At 46.1% G+C, this 19,913-nt stretch overlaps 1 protein-coding gene across 1 annotated transcript in view; it reads right to left on the reverse strand.

Annotated features, from left to right (window-relative positions):
* Nucleotides 1-19,913, reverse strand: part of LOC120930805 (asialoglycoprotein receptor 1-like) — a 74,968-nt gene that overhangs the window by 37,707 nt on the left and 17,348 nt on the right. The window contains exons 4-9 of the mRNA XM_040341981.1: nt 18,729-18,767; nt 12,922-12,963; nt 11,604-11,645; nt 11,472-11,513; nt 9,271-9,312; nt 8,998-9,048 (exon numbers count right to left, since the gene is read on the reverse strand). Coding sequence (XP_040197915.1) covers nt 8,998-9,048; nt 9,271-9,312; nt 11,472-11,513; nt 11,604-11,645; nt 12,922-12,963; nt 18,729-18,767 — 258 coding nt within the window. The remainder of the gene's footprint in view (nt 1-8,997; nt 9,049-9,270; nt 9,313-11,471; nt 11,514-11,603; nt 11,646-12,921; nt 12,964-18,728; nt 18,768-19,913) is intronic.

The following is a 19,913-nucleotide window of genomic DNA, read 5'->3' on the forward strand; positions in this document are numbered from 1 at the left end:
TGCGCTATAAACAAAAATAAAGCGACAATTTTGAAAAAAAATTCAATATTTGTTACTTTTTGTTATAATAAATATCCCCCAAAAACATATATAAAAAAAAAATTTCCCCCCAGTTTAGGCCGATACGTATTCTTCTACCTATTTTTAGTAAAACAAATCGCAATAAGCGTTTATCGATTGGTTTGCGCAAAATTTATAGAATTTACAAAATAGGGGATAGTTTTATTGCATTTTTATTATTTTTTTTTTTTTTTACTACTTCAGCGTTATTTTTCATGACTGCGACATTATGGCGGACACTTCGGACAATTTTGACACATTTTTGGGACCATTGTCATTTTTACAGCAAAAAATGCATTTAAATTGCATTGTTTATTGTGAAAATGACAGTTGCAGTTTGGGAGTTAACCACAGGGGGCGCTGTAGGAGTTAGGGTACACCTAGTGTGTTTTTACAACTGTAGGGGGGTGTGGCTGTAGGACTGACGTCATAGATCGAGTCTCCCTTATAAAAGGGATCACTCGATCGATACGCCGCTACAGTGATACACGGGGAAGCCATGTTTACATACGGCTCTCCCCGTTCTTCAGCTCCGGGGAGCGATCGCGACGGAGCGGCTATAAACAAATAGCCGCGCCGTCGTCCTGGATCGCTCCCCGAGGGAACCCGACCGCCGCATGTAGCGGGGGGGGGTCCCGATCGGACCCCCGACCCGCGGAAAGGCAAGGACGTACATGTACGCCCATTTGCCTGTACGTGCCATATTGTAGACGTACATATACATGCGGCCGTCGGGAAGTGGTTAAATTTCGTACCTGGGGGGTGTCTATAGTAAAGTGTAAAGTGGCTCATTATTCCCGTGTTTAGAACAGTCCCTGCACAAAATGACATTTCTAAAGGCAAAAAAAGTAATTTAAAACTGATTGTGGCTTTAATGAATTGTCGGGTCTCGGCAATACAGTCATTGAAAAAAACAGCATGGGTTCCCCCCCCCCCCAGTCCATTACCAGGCCCTTTGGGTCTGGTATGAAAATTAAGGGGAACCAAAAGAAAAAAAAATTGCATGGGGGTCCCCCCAAATTCCATACCAGGCCCTCAAGGTATGGTATGGATATGAAGGGGAACCCTGTGCCATTGTTTTTTAAATGGCGTAGGAGTCCCCCTCAAAATCCATACCAGACCCTTCAGGTCTGGTGTGGATTTTAAGGGGAACCCTGCGCCAAAATAAAAAAAAATGGCCAGGGTCCCCCCAAAAATCCATACCAGACCCTTATCTGAGCATGCAACCTGTCAGGCCACAGGAAAAGAGGGGGGACGAGAGAGCGCCCCCCCTCCTGAACCGCACCAGGCCACATGCCCTCTGTGACCCCATGTTGATGGGGACCTTGTCCCCATGTTGATGGGGACAAGGACCTTATCCCCACAACCCTGTGTGAGTCTGCGGGCGGGGGGCTTATCGGAATCTGGAAGCCTGCTTTAACAAGGGGACACCCTGATCCAGCCCCCATGTTAATTGGTAATGGGGTACATTGTAAAAAAGCTTAAAAAATGTTAAAAAATGCAAGAGACAGCTCAGGACAAGTCCTTTATTAAAAAAAAAAAACATTTCAGCGATGTAAATCCATCTTGCGATGATGACCGAAAAAAACAAAAACGGAATAGTTCCGCCTGTGGGAGGCGGCTGCCTAGTGACGCTACTCTACTAGCTGAGGACGGGGGCCACTTTACAGGCATACTATAGACACCCCCCCCCCCCCCGGTACAAAATTTAAAGGAATATTTCACTTCTACCGTTTCACTTTAAGAATTATTAAAATCACTGCTTTTTGCATTGATACATGTCCCCTGGGGAAGGACCCAGGCCCCCAAACACTTTTTATGACAATACCATGCATGTAAGCCTTTCAAATGAGCCCTTTTTTTTATCATGTTCGTGTCTCATAGACTTTAATGGTGTTTACGTGTTCAAACTAATTTTTTGCCTGTTCTCACCAGAAGTCCAGGTGCGAACCGAACCAAGGGGGTGTTTGGGTCATCCTTAGTTTTAACGCCGAATATTTCAGTGTATTACGTGCCATTTAATGCAGTGTATTTCAGTGCGTTACTGCAAGTTTAATGCAGTATGTTAAGTCTGTTGAACACAGTGGCCCAGATTCAAGAAGCACTTGCGCCCGCGCAACCATAGGTTGTGCGGCGCAAGGGCTTACTTGCTCCGGTGTAACGAGTGCTCCTGATTCAGGAACCTCGCTACACCGACTGCAGCCTAGGATGTGACAGACATAAGCATCCTTATGCCTTCACATCCCAGGCTGCATTCTTGCGTTGGCCGCTAAGGGGCGCGGCCATTGTGATCGGCGTATAGTATGCAAATTGCATACTACCACCGATTCACAAAAGTTGCGCGGGCCCTGCGCACGCAAGGTACGGAGTTTCCGTACGGCCACTTTAGCATAAGGCTGCTCCTGCTAATAGCAGGCGCAGCCAATGCTAAAGTATAGCTGCGCTTCCCGCTCGCGACGTTCAAATTTTACGTCGTTTACGTAAGTGAACCGTGAATGGCGCTGGACGCCATTCACGTTCACTTAGAAGCAAATGACGTCCTTGCGACGTCATTTGCCGCAATGCACGTCGGGAAAGTTTCCCGACGGAGCATGCGCTGTTCGCTCGGCGCGGGAGCGCGCCTAAATTAAATGATTCCCACCCCCGGCGGGATCATTTACATTAGGCGCCCTTACGCAGGGCTATTTAGCATATCGCCCGCGCAATTTACGGAGCAACTGCTCCGTGAATCGCGGGCAAAGCGCAATATTTGCGTGGGCGCAGAGAAAAATTTTTGCTCTTTGCCCACGCAAATATTGCGCGATTCTACCTGAATCTGGGCCAGTATATTTCTGTAAGTCACTGCCAATTAAAATCCGTATATTTCAGTGCGTTACCTTCCATTTAACGCAGTATAGTTCAGTGCATTATGTGCAGTTTAACGCAGTATATTTTTGTGTGTTACTGCAAGTTTAATGCCATATATTTCATTGCATTATCTTCCGTTTAACACAGTATAATTCAGTGCATTACTGCAGGTTTAACACCGCATATTTCAGTGTGGTACCTTTCATTTAACACAGTAAATTTCTGTGCATTACTGCAAGTTTAATACCATATATACTTAGGTGCATTACGTGCCATTTAACACAGTATACACTGTAGTTCAGTGCCTTACTGCATTAACTGCAGTATATTTAAGGGGGTTATATGCTGTTTAACATAGTATATTTCAGTGCATTACTGCAAGTTTAATGCCGTATATTTCAGTGTGCTACATGCTGTTTAACCACTTCCTGCCCAGACCAATTTTCAGCTTTCCTTGCTCTCATATTTTGATTTACAATTGGGCGGTCATGCAGCGCTATACCCAGACAAAAATTTAGCATTTTTCCCCACAAATAGAGCTTTCTTTTGGTGGTATTTGATCACCACTGTGTTTTTTTTCTTTCTGCCAAACAAATAAAAAAAGAGCAAAACTTTTGGGGGAAAAAAGTTTTCTTGGTTTTTGTTCTAAAATGTTGTAAATTAGTAATTTTTCTCCTTCACTGATGGGCGCTGATGAGGCTGCACTGGTAGGCACTGGTGAGGTGGCACTGATGGGGCACTCACAAATGGCACTAATATGCAGCACTGATGGGCATTGATAGGCAGCTTTAATGGGCACTCATAGGTGGCACTGATGGGCACTAATAGGCGACAATGATGGGCACTGATAGGCAGCCCTGATGGGTAATGATAATCGACTCTGATAGGCAGCACTGATTAGGAGGCACTGGCAGGCTTTACTGCTGGGCACTGATTGGCATCTACAATGGGCACTGATTGGCACCTATAAAGTGCATACCTGGTGGTCCTGGGTGGCATCTCTGGTGGTCAGTCAGACGCCATAGAGGAAAAGTCGGTACACAGCTTTTCCTGTTTACATCGTGATCAGCTGTGATTGGACTTAGCTGATCATGTGGTAAAGAGCTACCGTCATAGGCTCTTTACCCAGGTCAGAGATGCGGTGTGTCAGACTGACACACCACATCAACAATCGCCATGCTGCGTGCCCCCGCGGGCGCACGATCGTGGGTTAGCCTGATCATGTCATTTGACGTCCGGTCAAGATAACAGAACCACTTTGCTCGCGTCATATTGCTATATTGAGGGAGGGAAGTGGTTAATGCAGTATATTTCTGTGCATCACTGCAAGTTTGTTGCCATATATTTAGGTGCGCTACATTCCATTTAACGCAGTATAGTTCAGTGCATTACTGCAAGTTTAACGCGTTATATTTCAGTGTGTTAGTGCAAGTTTAACACTGCATGTAAAATGATTTTTTTGTGCGTTACTGCATGTTTGACCAAGTATTTTGCAGTGGGTCAGTGCAGTTTTACTGCAGTATGCTGTAGTATGTCAGTAGAGTGTGTCTGGGGCCGTACATACGACAGAGTTTCTCGGCAGAATTCACCGAGAAACTCGGTCAAAACCCGGATTCTGCCGAGAAACTCTGTCTTCTGTACAGTTTTGGCTTGATGGAGCCGCCGAGGAGCTCGACGAGAAAATAGAGAACATGTTCTCTATTTTCTCGTTGTTCTATGGGAGAAGGCGTCCCGCCGAGCTCCTCGGCGGCTTGATCCCAGAACTCGACGAGGAACTCGACGTGCTTGGCACGTCGAGTTCCTCGGCCGTGTGTACGGGGCCTCTGTGTAGTGAGTACTCAAGTTAAAGTGCACTAAACACCACTTTCTATAGATTAACGTGCATCCACATTTCCACATCTTTATTACATTTTGTTAATAAGCAACCAACAAGGAGAGGCAGACGCTCCCATGGCACTGTGAGGGGGCCAACAAAACAAAGACAAATCTCCTGCGCTCCGGTATTTTTTGGAAAAGTGTTTGAAGAGATGGTGAAACTCAATTACAACTCAATTAAAAGGGATCTTCCAAAGTCTTGCAGCCCTCCTCTGAATCGTTGGAATTCATAGAACTAAAAGAGACAAAAAGAGGAAAACGGAGGGCGCACCGACCTAGTGTGATACTGATTGATGGATTTTATTAAAATAGTAAAAACAAATCATAATAGTTGATTCCTAGTTGATTGACGTTCCTCAGACGGGCGCATACTGCGCATCATGACTTTCCGAAAGAAGCCGAACGTCGCTGCGCAGGCGCCGTATAGAGCCGACTCTATACGGCGCCTGCGCAATGACGTTCGGCTTCTGTCGGAATGTCGTGACGCGCAGTATGCGCCCGTCTGAGGAACGTCAATCAACTAGGAACGCCCACCGCCAAGCGAGGAAACTGCGATATCGAGGTATGTACTAAAACAAAAAAACAAAAGCCAGCCTACCCGCAGTGTAAGCAGACATCCGAATGTATTGTTAGAATTTTGTTTTAGGGGGAACCACCCCTTTAACACTCCCTTTGTGAGTATTATGATTTGTTTTTACTATTTTAATAAAATCCATCAATCAGTATCACACTAGGTCGGTGCGCCCTCCGTTTTCCTCTTTTTGTCTCACTGTGAGGGGGCCAGCAGTGTATGGACGTGGTCAGACCTCAGGCAGGGCATCATTTTCCTCTGTTTAGTGATGTTGCCTGTGCTATCCAGCCACAGCATGCAGAGGAGGTGGTGGACAGGCTTACTAAACCTTCGTCATCCTCCTCATCCTCTGTTACCCAAGCAGAGACTGGTGTGTAGTCCACTGCAGCTGTCAGAGTGGCTCAACCTGCCTCCTTATACACAGCTACTCCTGCCATAGCCCCAGTATCAGGCATGAAGGAGTCTGAGTTATTTGAACACAGCGTCAGCCACTTTGCCCTTGATGATGCACAGCCATTACTTGTTTCAGATGTTGGTTCTGAGGTTAAGGATGGCAATAACATGAGCCTACAGAGAGGGGAGAACACTGGTACACAAATTGGCAGTTACGTTCCCCCATCCGCAGAGTATTGCCAAGTTGTCTCTAGAGCAGAGGAGAAAAGTGAGGGTGAGGCAGCAATCATGGAAGAGTAGAGAGTAGCCACTCTATTCCATCACATTGTGGAGCTGTTATCTCCTGGCCCACTTTCTACAGCTCAGCTGACTGGGCCTTTTTTTAGCACATGTGCAGCCGATCGCAATTTGCAAACTTTGTCTCAAGCATATAAAGACTGGAAAAAACACCAGCCTTTTGGGTACCACGTGCTTGAAAAGGCATTAAACCTACCACCACTCAGCACATTGACACAAGCACTTGAAAGCCACACAAAAGGGATGCAATTCTGTTCCTCCTCCTTACTCGCCTCAGTCTGCTATACCTCATGACCTCTCAGTAGCCTCCACTGAAAGGGATGATGGTATAGTGCAGGGTGTCCCAGGTCCTTGCAGCACATCTGCCAGTAACACACCACCAGCTGTAGATTATAGCTGGCAAATTTCTCTGCCCCATCTGCTGCAGCGAAAAAAGAAGTGAGGGCGCACACACGACCGGATCTATCTGCTGGAACTGATCCGCGGATCAATCCCAGTGGATAGATCCGGTCGTCTGTACGAGGCCTGAGAGATAGTTTTCCATCCCCAGAACCCTTGGGAGTTGTACATAGCTAAGAGGAGGCAGACATTGTAATCCTCAGTGATCCGAGGAGTCTGATTCTCATACCTCCGCAAATTTTCAGTGCATGGGCTCCCTCTTGCTTCAAAGCCTGTGAAAGGACTCAAGAATATGTGGCATAAAGGAGAAGGATAACTATTGGTTGGCAACCCTCCTTGATCACCGTCACAAGGGGAAAGTCTCAGAACTCATCTCGTCCCCACAGAGAGTGCAGAAGATGAAATCTCTTGTGGGCACTTTAAAGAGGAGTTTATCTACAGTACCTGTCTGCGAGAATGTGTTTCCAGCACGATGGCATCGTGCTGATTCTCAGCGACAGGGTGCTCACATCTCGCACTCGCTGGAATAGGAAAAGCCCCACGCCAAATTTTAAATAAAAAAACAGCATGGGTTCCCCTCCAGGAGTATACCAGGTCCTTAGGTCTGGTATGGATTGTAAGGAGTATCCGAGCACGCCGCCCGGGCCGGTCGGGAAAGGAGTGGGGACGAGCAAGTGCCCCCCCCTCCTGAGATGTACCAGGCCGCATGCCCTCAACATGGGGGGGTATGCAGCCCCCGCACCGCAAAGCACCCTGTCCCCATGTTGATAAGGACAGGGCCTCTTCCCGACAACCCTGGCTGTTGGTTGTCGGGGTCTGCGGGCGGGGGGCTTATCGGAATCTGGGAGCCCCCTTTAATAAGGGGGCCCCCAGATACTGGCCCCCCACCCTAGGTGAACGAGTATGGGGTACATCGTACCCCTACCCATTCACCTGGAGGAAAAGTGTCTATAAAATAAACACACAACACAGGTTTTTAAAATAATTTATTAGTCAGCTCCGGGGGTCTTCTCCACTCTCCGGGGGTCTTCTTCTGACTTTGGGGGTTTTCTTTCGTCTTCTCCGCTCTCCGGTGTCATCTCGGCGCTCCCCGTTTCTTCTCCCGCTCGCTCTCCGGTGCCTTCTTCAGGGCTGGCCACTGCTATCTTCTATGAAGCTCTTTTACCAGCGGCGGCCAGCCCGGTCTTCTTTTCTGCCTTCTGCCTTCTTCTTTTCTTCCGATGTTGACTCGATGCTTCCTCCCTCTGTAATGCCGGTGTGCGGTGCGCAATGATTTATATAGGCCTCTTATGATGTCACAGTCCCAGCATGCTCCAGGACCCTTATTAAAGGGGGCTCTCAGATTCCGATAAGCCCCCAGCCCACAGACGCCGACAAGCAGCAGCCAGAGTTGTCCGGAAGAGGCCCTGTCCTTATCAACATGGGGACAGGGTGCTTTAGGGTGGGGGGCTGCAGGGTATGCTGCCTGGTACGGCTCAGGAGGGGGGGTGCCCACTCGTCCCCACTCCTTTCCTGACCGGCCGGATACGGGTCTGGTATGGGTTGTGGGGGAACCCCCATGCCGTTTTTTCGGCGTAGGGGTTCTCCTTACAATCCATACCAGACCTAATGGCCTGGTATGCTCCTGGAGGGGAACCCATGCCAGTTTTTTATTTCAAATTTGGCGTGGAGTTCCCCCTCATGATTTATACCAAACGCTGCTTCTAGAATTGGCGGGAATCCAAGTGGGATCCCTGTCGCTTCTATGTCAGCTTTTTCCCGTCGGCACTGGCTCCCACGACGGGGCTTGTAGGTGATTAATCTCACCGAGAAAAGGAGCGAGATTGACACAATATCGCGGTCACCTACTGTAATGCGTTTCCTCACTTTGGTAGGTTACAGTGTCATGGAAAACTTTGTTTCGAGGCTTCCATTGGTCAAGAGAGGAGCGGTGGAGAAGGCCTAAGTGATAAATTTCACAATTTTTTTAGTCCTCGCCGCCCAGGGCTGTCAGCTTCCACATCTAATGGGTAGCATCTGCATCACATGGTGGACGATTATCTAGGGGCGAAAATAGAGATGGAGAGATTTCCAGTCGACGATTCACTGGCTTACTGAGTCATGAGAATAGACCACTGGCCAGAACTTGCCAAGTATGAAATGGAGCCACTGGGCTTCCCTGCATCCAGTATACTATTGAGCTGCATCCACGACCAAACAGGCATTCAGTGTTGAGGGAGGTTTTGTTACTGATAATAGAACACGTCTGTCCACAGATTCCGTGGACCATCTGACATTTATCAAAATAAATCAGTCCTGGATTACCAGCAGCTAGGAAGCCCTTGATGCCAATGTCACTGATTAAGGGATTTTGGGCTAAGTTTCATGGGAACATTTAACATGCAAAGACCAATTTTTCTGCACCTGTTTGACAGGTGAATATCATTAAACATTTTGACAGCAATGCAAATTCTTTAAACTAATTTAAACTGATTTAAATTAATGACCCTATTTCTGCTAGGCAGAAGTGCTAACCACTTAGCCACTAAACCCAATAAAGAATGCAGAATGTTTACCTTTATTTTTAATCAATTTTATCTTGTTCAAGTCATCCGTTAAGTTGGCAACTGGAAAGAAAAAACACAAAGCTGAAAAGACCGAACATTGTAATGATGTTTCGCTTCACTTCCTCTCTAAATAACACCAGGACAGATATAGAGGGTGGAACTCCTCAAGTGTTGACACAGACCACAAATAAATAAACCCACAGAGATTCCAATCCTTCCGCTTTCTATCCACAAAAAATGATTTGAGCTTTTCATAGACTTTAATACATTTCCTATAATTACCTGATTTCTGCAGATCAGATACTTCCTTTTTCAATGCAGAATCTAAAAAAATTAAATACAATAATAATAAAAAAAGTAAATCAGAAACATTGGACAAAAAAAACTCTCCTCAGACAATAAGGGTAATCAGACTATGCAGAAAATATGTGACTGCAGAACGACAATCGTTTAGAACAGGGCCAGCGATAAAGCTTTACAATTAATTCAGAAAGTAACATTAGAAGGGTGAGTCACTTCCCTAAATATTTCAGTTGTGTATGTACAGTATATTTAAGCTTGAGCTATTGAGCTCTGTACAGAATATGTTTTGTTTCTAAGAAAACAGACAAAGAGAGCCTAAAAAACATGTAAAAATGAGCAGAGAGAGAGATAATTTTGATACTGGCTACAAGGCCTGCCTTGTGTATCTGCACTTGGCACTAATTTATCAAGGGTACTAGGTGGGTGCAGGTTTTTGGGGCCTGCATTGATGTTGGGGCAGGTTCTCTGGCCTTAAACCACTTCCCAACTGTGAGGGTTCTCTCTACAGGAGAGCCCTTTATCAAGTACTTGACTGACTGGCTTTGACCTAGGTAGACATTAGTGTGCCTTGCGCCCCAGGGAGTTCAGTATTAGAGGTCCTTCTTTTTTGCAGGCTTGGACATTTCCCCACCATCTATACATTTATGTGTGTGCTGCAATTTCACGGTTCACAGGGAATTTGGCAATGCACAGGTCTCCTTCTACTACCCTTCTCCTCCACAGAATTATGTATGCAGGATCTCCTTCCACTACTTTCTCCTCCACAAAATTATGTATGCAGGATCTCCTTCCACTACCTCCTCCTCCACAGAAATATGTATGCAGGATCTTCTTCCTCTACCTCCTCCTCCACAGAATTATGTATTCAGGATCTCCTTCCACTACCTCCTCCTCCACAGAATTATGTATCCAGTATCTCCTTCCACTACCTCCTCCTCCACAGAATTATGTATGCAGGATCTCCTTCCACTACCTCCTCCTCCACAGAATTATGTATGCAGGATCTCCTTCCATTACTTCATCCTCCACAGAATTATGTATGCAGGATCTCCTTCCACTACCTCCTCCTCCACAGAATTATGTATGCAGGATCTCCTTCCACTACCTCCTCCTTCTCCACAGAATTATGTATGCAGGATCTCCTTCCACTACTTCCTCCTCCACAGAATTATGTATGCAGGATCTCCTTCCACTACCTCCTCCTCCACAGAATTATGTATGTAGGATCTCCTTCTACTACCCTCCTTCTCCACAGAATTATGTATGCAGGATATCCTTCCACTACCTCCTCCTCCACAGAATTATGTATGCAGGATCTCCTTCCACTACCTCCTCCTCCACATAATTATGTATGCAGGATCTCCTTCCACTACTTCCTCCTCCACAGAATTATGTATGCAGGATCTCCTTCCATTACTTCCTCCTCCACAGATTTATGTATGCAGGATATCCTTCCACTACCTCCTCCTCCACATAATTATGTATGCAGGATCTCCTTCCACTACCTCCTCCTCCACAGAATTATGTATGCAGGATCTCCTTCCACTACTTCCTCCTCCACAGAATTATGAATGCAGGATCTCCTTCCACTACTTCCTCCTCCACAGAATTATGTATGCAGGATATCCTTCCACTACCTCCTCCTCCATAGAATTATGTATGCAGGATCTCCTTCCACTACTTCCTCCTCCACAGAATTATGTATGCAGGATCTCCTTCCACTACCTCCTCCTCCACATAATTATGTATGCAGGATCTCCTTCCACTACCTCCTCCTCCACAGAATTATGTATGCAGGATCTCCTTCCACTACCTCCTCCTCCACAGAATTATGTATGCAGGATCTCCTTCTACTACCCTCCTTCACAGAATTATGTATGCAGGATCTCCCTCCACTACATCCTCCTCCACAGAATTATGTATGCAGGATCTCCTTCCACTACCTCCTCCTCCACAGAATTATGTATACAGGATCTCCTTCCACTACCTCCTCCTCCACAGAATTATGTATGCAGGATCTCCTTCCACTACCTCCTCCTCCACAGAATTATGTATGCAGGATCTCCTTCCACTACCTCCTCCTCCTCCACAAAATAATGTATGTACTTCCCATTAGACTTCATGTCTGTGTATTCATGAGAACCAATTGCAAAAACAATCAGGGATGATTACATACTTACAATTAGCCTTAAGTTGTGTAATTTCTTCTTCCATATTTTTATCTGAGAATGGAAAATAATTAATATAAGTGAATGTTCCTTGATGCTTGAGAACTCAACTTTCATAGACTTTAATAAATTTCCTATAATTACCTGATTTCTGCAGATCAGATACTTCCTTTTTCAATGCAGAATCTAAAAAAATTAAATACAATAATAATAAAAAAAGTAAATCAGAAACATTGGACAAAAAACTCTCCTCAGACAATAAGGGTAATCAGACTATGCAGAAAATATGTAACTGCAGAACGTCAATCGTTTAGGACAGGGCCAGCGATAAAGCTTTACAATTGATTCAGAAAGTTACATTAGAAGGGTGAGTCACTTCCCTAAATATTTCAGTTGTGTATGTACAGTATATTTAAGCTTGAGCTATTGAGCTCTGTGCAGAATAAGTTTTGTTTCTAAGAAAACAGACAAAGAGAGCCTAAAAAACATGTAAAAATGAGCAGAGAGAGAGAGAGAGATAATTTTGATACTGGCTACAAGGCCTGCCTTGTGTATCTGCACTTGGCACTAATTTATCAAGGGTACTAGGTGGGTGCAGGTTTTTGGGGCCTGCATTGATGTTGGGGCAGGTTCTCCGGCTTTAAACCACTTCCCAACTGTGAGGGTTCTCTCTACAGGAGAGCCCTTTACCAAGTACTTGACTGACTGGCTTAGGCCTAGGTAGACATTAGTGTGCCTTGCGCCCCAGGGAGTTCAGTATTAGAGGTCCTTCTTTTTTTGCAGGCTTGGACATTTCCCCACCATCTATACATTTATGTGTGTGCTGCAATTTCACGGTTCACAGGGAATTTGGCAATGCACAGGTCTCCTTCTACTACCCTCCTCCTCCACAGAATTATGTATGCAGGATCTCCTTCCACTACCTCCTCCACAGAATTATGTATGCAGGATCTCCTTCCACTACTTCCTCCTCCACAGAATTATGTATGCAGGATCTCCTTCTACTACCTCCTCCTCCACAGAATTATGTGTGCAGGATCTCCTTCCACTACCTCCTCCTCCACAGAATTATGTGTGCAGGATCTCCTTCCACTACCTCCTCCTCCACAGAATTATGTATACAGGATCTCCTTCCACTACCTCCTCCTCCACAGAATTATGTATGCAGGATCTCCTTCCACTACCTCCTCTTCCACAGAATTATGTATGCAGGATCTCCTTCCACTACCTCCTCCTCCACAGAATTATGTGTGCAGGATCTCCTTCCACTACCTCCTCCTCCACAGGATTATGTATACAGGATCTCCTTCCACTACCTCCTCCTCCACAGAATTATGTATGCAGGATCTCCTTCCACTACCTCCTCCTCCACAGAATTATGTATGCACTTCCCATTACACTTCACTTCTGTGTATTCATGAGAACCAATTGCAAAAACAATCAGGGATGATTTCATACTTACAATTAGCCTTAAGTTGTGTAATTTCTTCTTCCATATTCGTATCTGAGAATGGAAAAGAATTCATATCACTGAATGTTTCTTGATGCTTGAGAACTCACACAAGCAAATATTTCCATGCTTGGGAAGCACAGCTTTGGTATATAGAAAGTTATCCACTTCAGCCCTGAACCATTTGGCTGGCCAAAGAAAAGAGCACTTTTTGTGATGCGGCACTGCGTCGCTTTAACTGACAATTGCGCGGTCATGCAATGTGGCTCCCAAATAAAAATGACATCCTTTTTTCCCCACAAATAGAGATTTATTTTGGTGGTATTTGATCACCTCTGCGGTTTTAATTTTTTGCGCTATAAACAAAAATAGAGCGACAATTTTGAAAAAAATATGCAATATGTTTAACTTTTTGCTATAATAAATATCCCCAAAAATATCTTTACATTTTTTTTCTCAGTTTAGGCCGATACGTATTCTTCTACAATTTTTTTGTAAAAAAAAGCAATAAGCATATATTGATTGGATTGCAAAAAAAGTTATTGGTCCGGATTCAGAAAGAGATACGACGTCATATCTCCGAGTCCGTCCGGTCGTATCTATGCGACTGATTCAGAGAATCAGTTACGCATAGATCCGCCAGGTGTAAGTGTCTTACACCGTCAGATCTTAGGCTGCAATTCCAGGCTGGCCGATAGGTGGCGCTTCCATATGTTTTACGCGAGGAATATGCAAATGAGGAGTTACGCCGATTTAGAAACGAACTACCGCCCGGCGCTTTTTTTTTACGTTGTTTGCGTTCAGCTTTTTCCGGCGTATAGTTACCCCTGCTATATGAGGGGTAGCTAATGTTAAGTATGGCCGTCGTTCCCGCGCCGAGTTTTGAAATTTTACATCGTTTGCGTAAGTCGTTCGCGAATACGGATGGACGTAATTTACGTTCACGTCGAAAGCATGACGATTTGCCGACGTCATTTGGAGCATGCGCACTGGGATTCAGTCGCGGCCGGCGCATGCGCAGTTCGTTCAGCGCGGGGACGGGCTTGATTTAAATGTTACACACCCCCAACCCGCGGAATTTGAATTCCGCCAGGGGATTTACGTTACGCCGGCTCAACTTTACAGGCAAGTGCTTTGTGAATAAAGCACTTGCCTGAAAAACTTGCATCGGCATAACGTAAATTAGATATGTTATGCCAGCAGAAAGATCCGCTGATCTTTCTGAATCTGGCCCAAAGGGCCAGATTCACAAAGCAGATGCGCCGACTTAACTCGAGATGCGCGGCGTAATTGAAATTTGCGCCGCGCGTATTTTTGCGCCTGATCCTCAAAACGAGTTACGCCTGAAAACCAGTTTTTTTCGTCCTACCTAAAAAAATTACACCGGCGCTTCTTCGAGCATAAAATACGCTAGACACGCCGCTGTTTTGATAGGCAAAGATGCAAATGAGGGAGATAAGGCGATCCACAAAATTAAGTGTGTGCGGCGTAGATTACGCCCTGTGCGCTTCTGTTAGTTTCATGGTGTAAAATTACACTTTATAAAAGGTGCCCTAATTTTACACCTGCCGTGTAAATGTCAGCTAAAGCAACACCATTAAGGAAGAGCTGAGCACACACACTTGCAGGACAACAATCTGTATGCCAACATGCCAGGGGCATCCATGCGCATAGCTAGACTAGTGACTTTAGTAACCGAGGGTACCCCCTCTTCTGAGGGAACAGCAGTCAGGGGACGCCTCGCAGAATGCATCTTTTCACAGTAAACACACACACATTAATCATGGCACAATGAGAATGCATGAATGCACACCACTGTGGTCCCTAGCACAGACACATCACATGCACATCTAATTGGATTAGATCCAAGTACCCCCCCAATGGTACTTGGGAGCAGTAACGCCCCGCCACGGCTCCAATTATGTCACTGTGCATTCATACACCATTCATGGACCTGGTTTCACTTCTCCCTGGTCCTGGGGATCCCTACTCCACCAAAACTGAGGGTGACACCCTTATTTAATTAGGAATGCCCACCCCCACATTCATACATTATTCACACACATAAAACAAATCATAAGTACAGTATACCAAAAAAAAAAAATCAAAAATCAAAAGTACCCTGCAAAATTAATGGCGGCATTGTGATCTACGCCACGGGCACGGCTATGGCCAACCAGAGGAGCCTCCTGGGGGGGGGGGTGAGCAGGGGAAGGAGGATCATCCCGGGGGGGTGTGAGCAGGGGAAGGAGGATCATCCTGGGGGGGTGTGAGCAGGGGAAGGAGGACCATCCTGGGGGGGTGGGTGAGCACGGGAAGGAGGAGCCTCCCCTGGTGACTGTCCTCTTGCTGGCCTGCCCTCCAAGGCCACTGCTATCTTGGTCAGACAGATTGTGAGGGCAGCCGCATTGGCCTGGCCAGCCCAAGTATTGTCCTGGACAGCCTGGGTCAGGGCACTCACCTCCTGGGCCATGCCTGTTGTGGCGGTCTGCAGGTCACACAAGCATGTGATGACCGCCAAGGAGTTTGTGGCCACATCAGTGAGTGACTTCTTAATTGTCCCCAGGCTGGCCTCCATCTGGCTCAGAGTCACTTTGATCTGAGCCAGATTGCGAGTCTGCCAGGCATTGTCCCTCTGCAGATTGCCCGGCAGACGCTCGGCCACCCCCCTGGTCTCATGGTTCGCCATCATGCCTGCCCCTGAGGCTTGTGGCCTGGGAGGAGGGGAGAGAGAGACCCTTGATGGGTTGAGGCCTGTTGGGGGAGGAGTGGGAGGGGATACCCCTGATGGTGGCCTGACTGCTGCCAGCCTCAGGGGTAGCCTCACGGGTCAACAAATCAGATGCCAAAAGGACTTGCCTGGCAATGTCCATATCTTCAGCCTCCACCCCCTCATCCTCCTCCCCCTCAACCTCCTCATTGAGGGGAGGTGTGGCCACTCCCCTCCCCTGGGGACTCCTGCCCTTCTTGGGACTCCTCAGCAGCCTCTTGTCCAGGGGATGGTGCAGCAGCCTGGCCTGATGGGTCAGCAACCTCCTGGCCTGATGGCCCAGCAATCTCCTGGCCATCTGTGGAGGACACAAAACAATCACAGGTTGTAGGATCCACACACTTGGCACATCTTCCCTTCCCCCACCCACACATGCTAATCACCAGATAGAAAAACCCAAAACTTACCTGTCCTCACAGGAGAATCGGATTGATAGCCAGGCAGGCCCACCACCTGCTGTGGGTGGAAACACCAGGCCACTGCCCATTCCTCCTCACTCAGCCTGATGGGGCAGGGTGCGCCTCCTCCAGTGCCCGTGGCATGGGCATTGATCTTGGCCATCTTGTCACGGACCAGGCTCTTAAGATCGTTGATCTTCTTTTGTATGCCAGCGGGGGTCCTCGTCTCCCCCCCCCCGCCGCATTGATCTGATCCGTGATTTTTTGGATGATCGCCTTCCTCCTGGCCGGGGGGGTCTTCCGGCTCTCAGGGCCATGTAAATAACGCCCCGATGCCCCGAGCAAGAATCAGCTTCTCTATGCTCAAAAAATTTTGCTTCCTGCGCTTTGGTGCCATAATACCCACCACTCAGCAACAAGAAAAAACAAACACAACAAACAAACAAAAATACTCACACAACAAACAAACAAAAATACTCACACAACAAACAAACACAAAAATCAAACCACACAAGCAGACAGCTACTACAAATTCAAAAACAAACTCCCAAAAAACAAACAGAAAAAAAACTCACAAAAAAAAACAAGCCGCAAAAAACAAACAGAAAATACAATCAGAAAAAACACACAACTACTACTCCTCCAAATCTTTTAACTAACACGAAACTCACCAACACACACCAACAGACGACAGAGCAGAAGCAACTTGCTCTAGGAAAGGGGAACACAGGGATGTACTTTTGCAAGGGAAGTGTGTTTGTCTGGGACTTTTTATACACAGGGTGATTCTCAAACTAAGTACACTTGGCCTTTTTCCTATCTCACTGATTGCGCCGAGCCAAGTTCTGCACATGCCCAGTGAGGTGCTGATTCGTGCGCGCATGCGCAGTACGGGCGGCCCTTCATTTGCATGGGGTCACGGCTCATTGCAATGGAGCACGCCCACTTCCTTCCCACTTGCAATAACCCCGCCTTACACCTCGGGATTTAAGTTACGCTTGCGCAATTTGGGGCGCAAATGCGCTGTGGATACGGCACTTACGAAAAAAATTAGGGTGCTGTAACTTAAATGACATACGATTTGAGTAACTTAATTTGCGCCGCTGGTTGTGAATCTGGCCCATAGTGTCTACAAAATAGGGGATCGTTTTATGTCATGTTTATTATTCGTTTTTTTTTTACTTGTTATGGCGGTGGTCTGCGATTTTTATCGTGACTGCGACATTATGGAAGACACATCGAACACTTTTGGCGCAATTTTGGGACCATTGTCATTTATACAGCGATAAGTGCTATAAAAATGCACTGTTACTGTATAAATGTGACTGACAGTGAAGGGGTTAACCACTAGGGGGCTAGGAAGGGATTACGTGTTTCCTAGGGAGTGATTCTAACTCTTAGGGGCGTGGCTACGAGTGACACGTCACTGATCGCTGCTCCAGATGTATTTTGGGTCTCCTTCCACTACCTCCTCCTCCACAGAATTATGTATGCAGGATCTCCTTCCACTACCTCCTCCTCCACAGAATTATGTATGCAGGATCTCCTTCCACTACCTCCTCCGCCACAGAATTATGTATGCAGGATCTCCTTCCAATACCTCCTCCTCCACAGAATTATGTATGCAGGATCTCCTTCCACTACCTCCTCCTCCACAGAATTATGTATGCAGGATCTCCTTCCACTACCTTCTCCTCCACAGAATTATGTATGCAGGATCTCCTTCCACTACCTCCTCCTCCACAGAATTATGTATGCCGGATCCCCTTCCACTACCTCCTCCTCCACATAATTATGTATGCAGGATCTCCTTCCACTACCTCCTCCTCCACAGAATTATGTATGCAGGATCTCCTTCCACTACCTCCTCCTCCACAGAATTATGTATGCAGGATCTCCTTCCACTACCCTCCTCCACAGAATTATGTATGCAGGATCTCCTTCCACTACCTCCTCCGCCACAGAATTATGTATGCAGGATCTCCTTCCACTACCTCCTCCTCCACAGAATTATGTATGCAGGATCTCCTTCCACTACCTCCTCCGCCACAGAATTATGTATGCAGGATCTCCTTCCAATACCTCCTCCTCCACAGAATTATGTATACAGGATCTCCTTCCACTACCTCCTCCTCCACAGAATTATGTATACAGGATCTCCTTCCACTACCTCCTCCTCCACAGAATAATGTATGCAGGATCTCCTTCCACTACCTTCTCCTCCACAGAATTATGTATGCAGGATCTCCTTCCACTACAAACCTCCTCCACAGAATTATGTATGCCGGATCCCCTTCCACTACCTCCTCCTCCACAGAATTATGTATGCAGGATCTCCTTCCACTACCTCCTCCTCCACAGAATTTTGTATGCAGGATCTCCTTCCACTACCTCCTCCTCCACAGAATTATGTGTGGACTTTCCATTAGAGTTCACGTCTGTATATTCATGAGAACTAATTGCAAAACCAAACTATTTTTATTGAGTACAAATGGGTGGTACAAAAATACAACAGATGCCAGGATAATTACAATATTAACAAGTTGTATACTGTATAAGGAAAATCGGGAAAATGGTATACATTAAGGTGAATACATTTTGCTATAGTCTATGGTCAGTGTTAGTACAGTCTTTTATCATTACATACTTACAATTAGCCTTCAGTTGTGTAATTTCTTCCATATTTTTATCTGAGAATGGAAAATAATTCAGATAAGTGAATGTTTCTTGATGTTTGATGACACACAATAACAAATATTTCTATGCTTGGGAGGCACAGCTGTGGTATATAGAAAGGTGTAGTATTGGATGACTGTATGCCAACTGTAAATGGAAATATCACATGATTATGTAAAATCTAAAATGTGCAAGGGTGGAAATCCATCAATGCACAAAACCAGTGCCCTACTACCCATTACTCACTACCCTTATTCAACTTGGTTATATATGTGGTGTCTCCTCCCACTGCCTCCTCTTCCATAGACTTATGTATGCAGGATCTCCCTCCACTACCTCCTCCTCTACAGAATTATGTATGCAGGATCTCCCTCCACTACCTCCTCCTCTACAGAATTATGTATGCAGGATCTCCCTCCACTACCCTCCTCCTCCACAGAATTATGTATGCAGGATCTCCTTCCACTACCTCCTCCTCCACAGAATCAAGTATGCAGGATCTCCTTCCACTACCTCCTCCTCCACAGAATTATGTATGCAGGATCTCCTTCCACTACCTCCTCCTCCACAGAATTGTGTATGCAGGATCTCCTTCCACTACTTACTCCTCCACAGAATTATGTGTAGCGCTACCCCCTCAGGAGCCGCTGGTTGATTTGGGATCTACTATCTCTTTGCTTGGCTCACCCCTATTTAACTGACTCGAACCCTCCCTTGACACATCAGAAGCCTGGTGGGAATATTGTGACCTCTGCTGGGCTGGGGTCACAATAGCAGGCATGCAATATTCAATGACAGTGATATTACCTGCTTTACGGATGGTCCCTCCAGACGCGAAAATACACTTCACACAGTAGTATATTTAAACCAAAAGAATGAGTTTACTTTATATGAACTCAAAGAAGACAAGCATAAGTTTAAATCACAAATGAGCAACTGTCACACATTAACACAATATGATTTCGCAAGGGCCCTTGCTCGAATCAGTAATAACATTAATGAAAAGATCTAAGCTAGGAATGGTACCATTCAGCTAAACTAAACAGGCAGTCTATGCTCGCGAGCTCCTTCTAGCGAGCGATCCTGCAGGACAACTAAAGACCACGTTGCTGCCGGTTGTTGCACGTTAGTTTTGTAATCCGCAAAATGGTAAATGATGA

Source organism: Rana temporaria, chromosome 3 (genome assembly GCF_905171775.1).
Source record: "Rana temporaria chromosome 3, aRanTem1.1, whole genome shotgun sequence".
NCBI classification, from domain to species: Eukaryota; Metazoa; Chordata; class Amphibia; order Anura; family Ranidae; genus Rana; species Rana temporaria.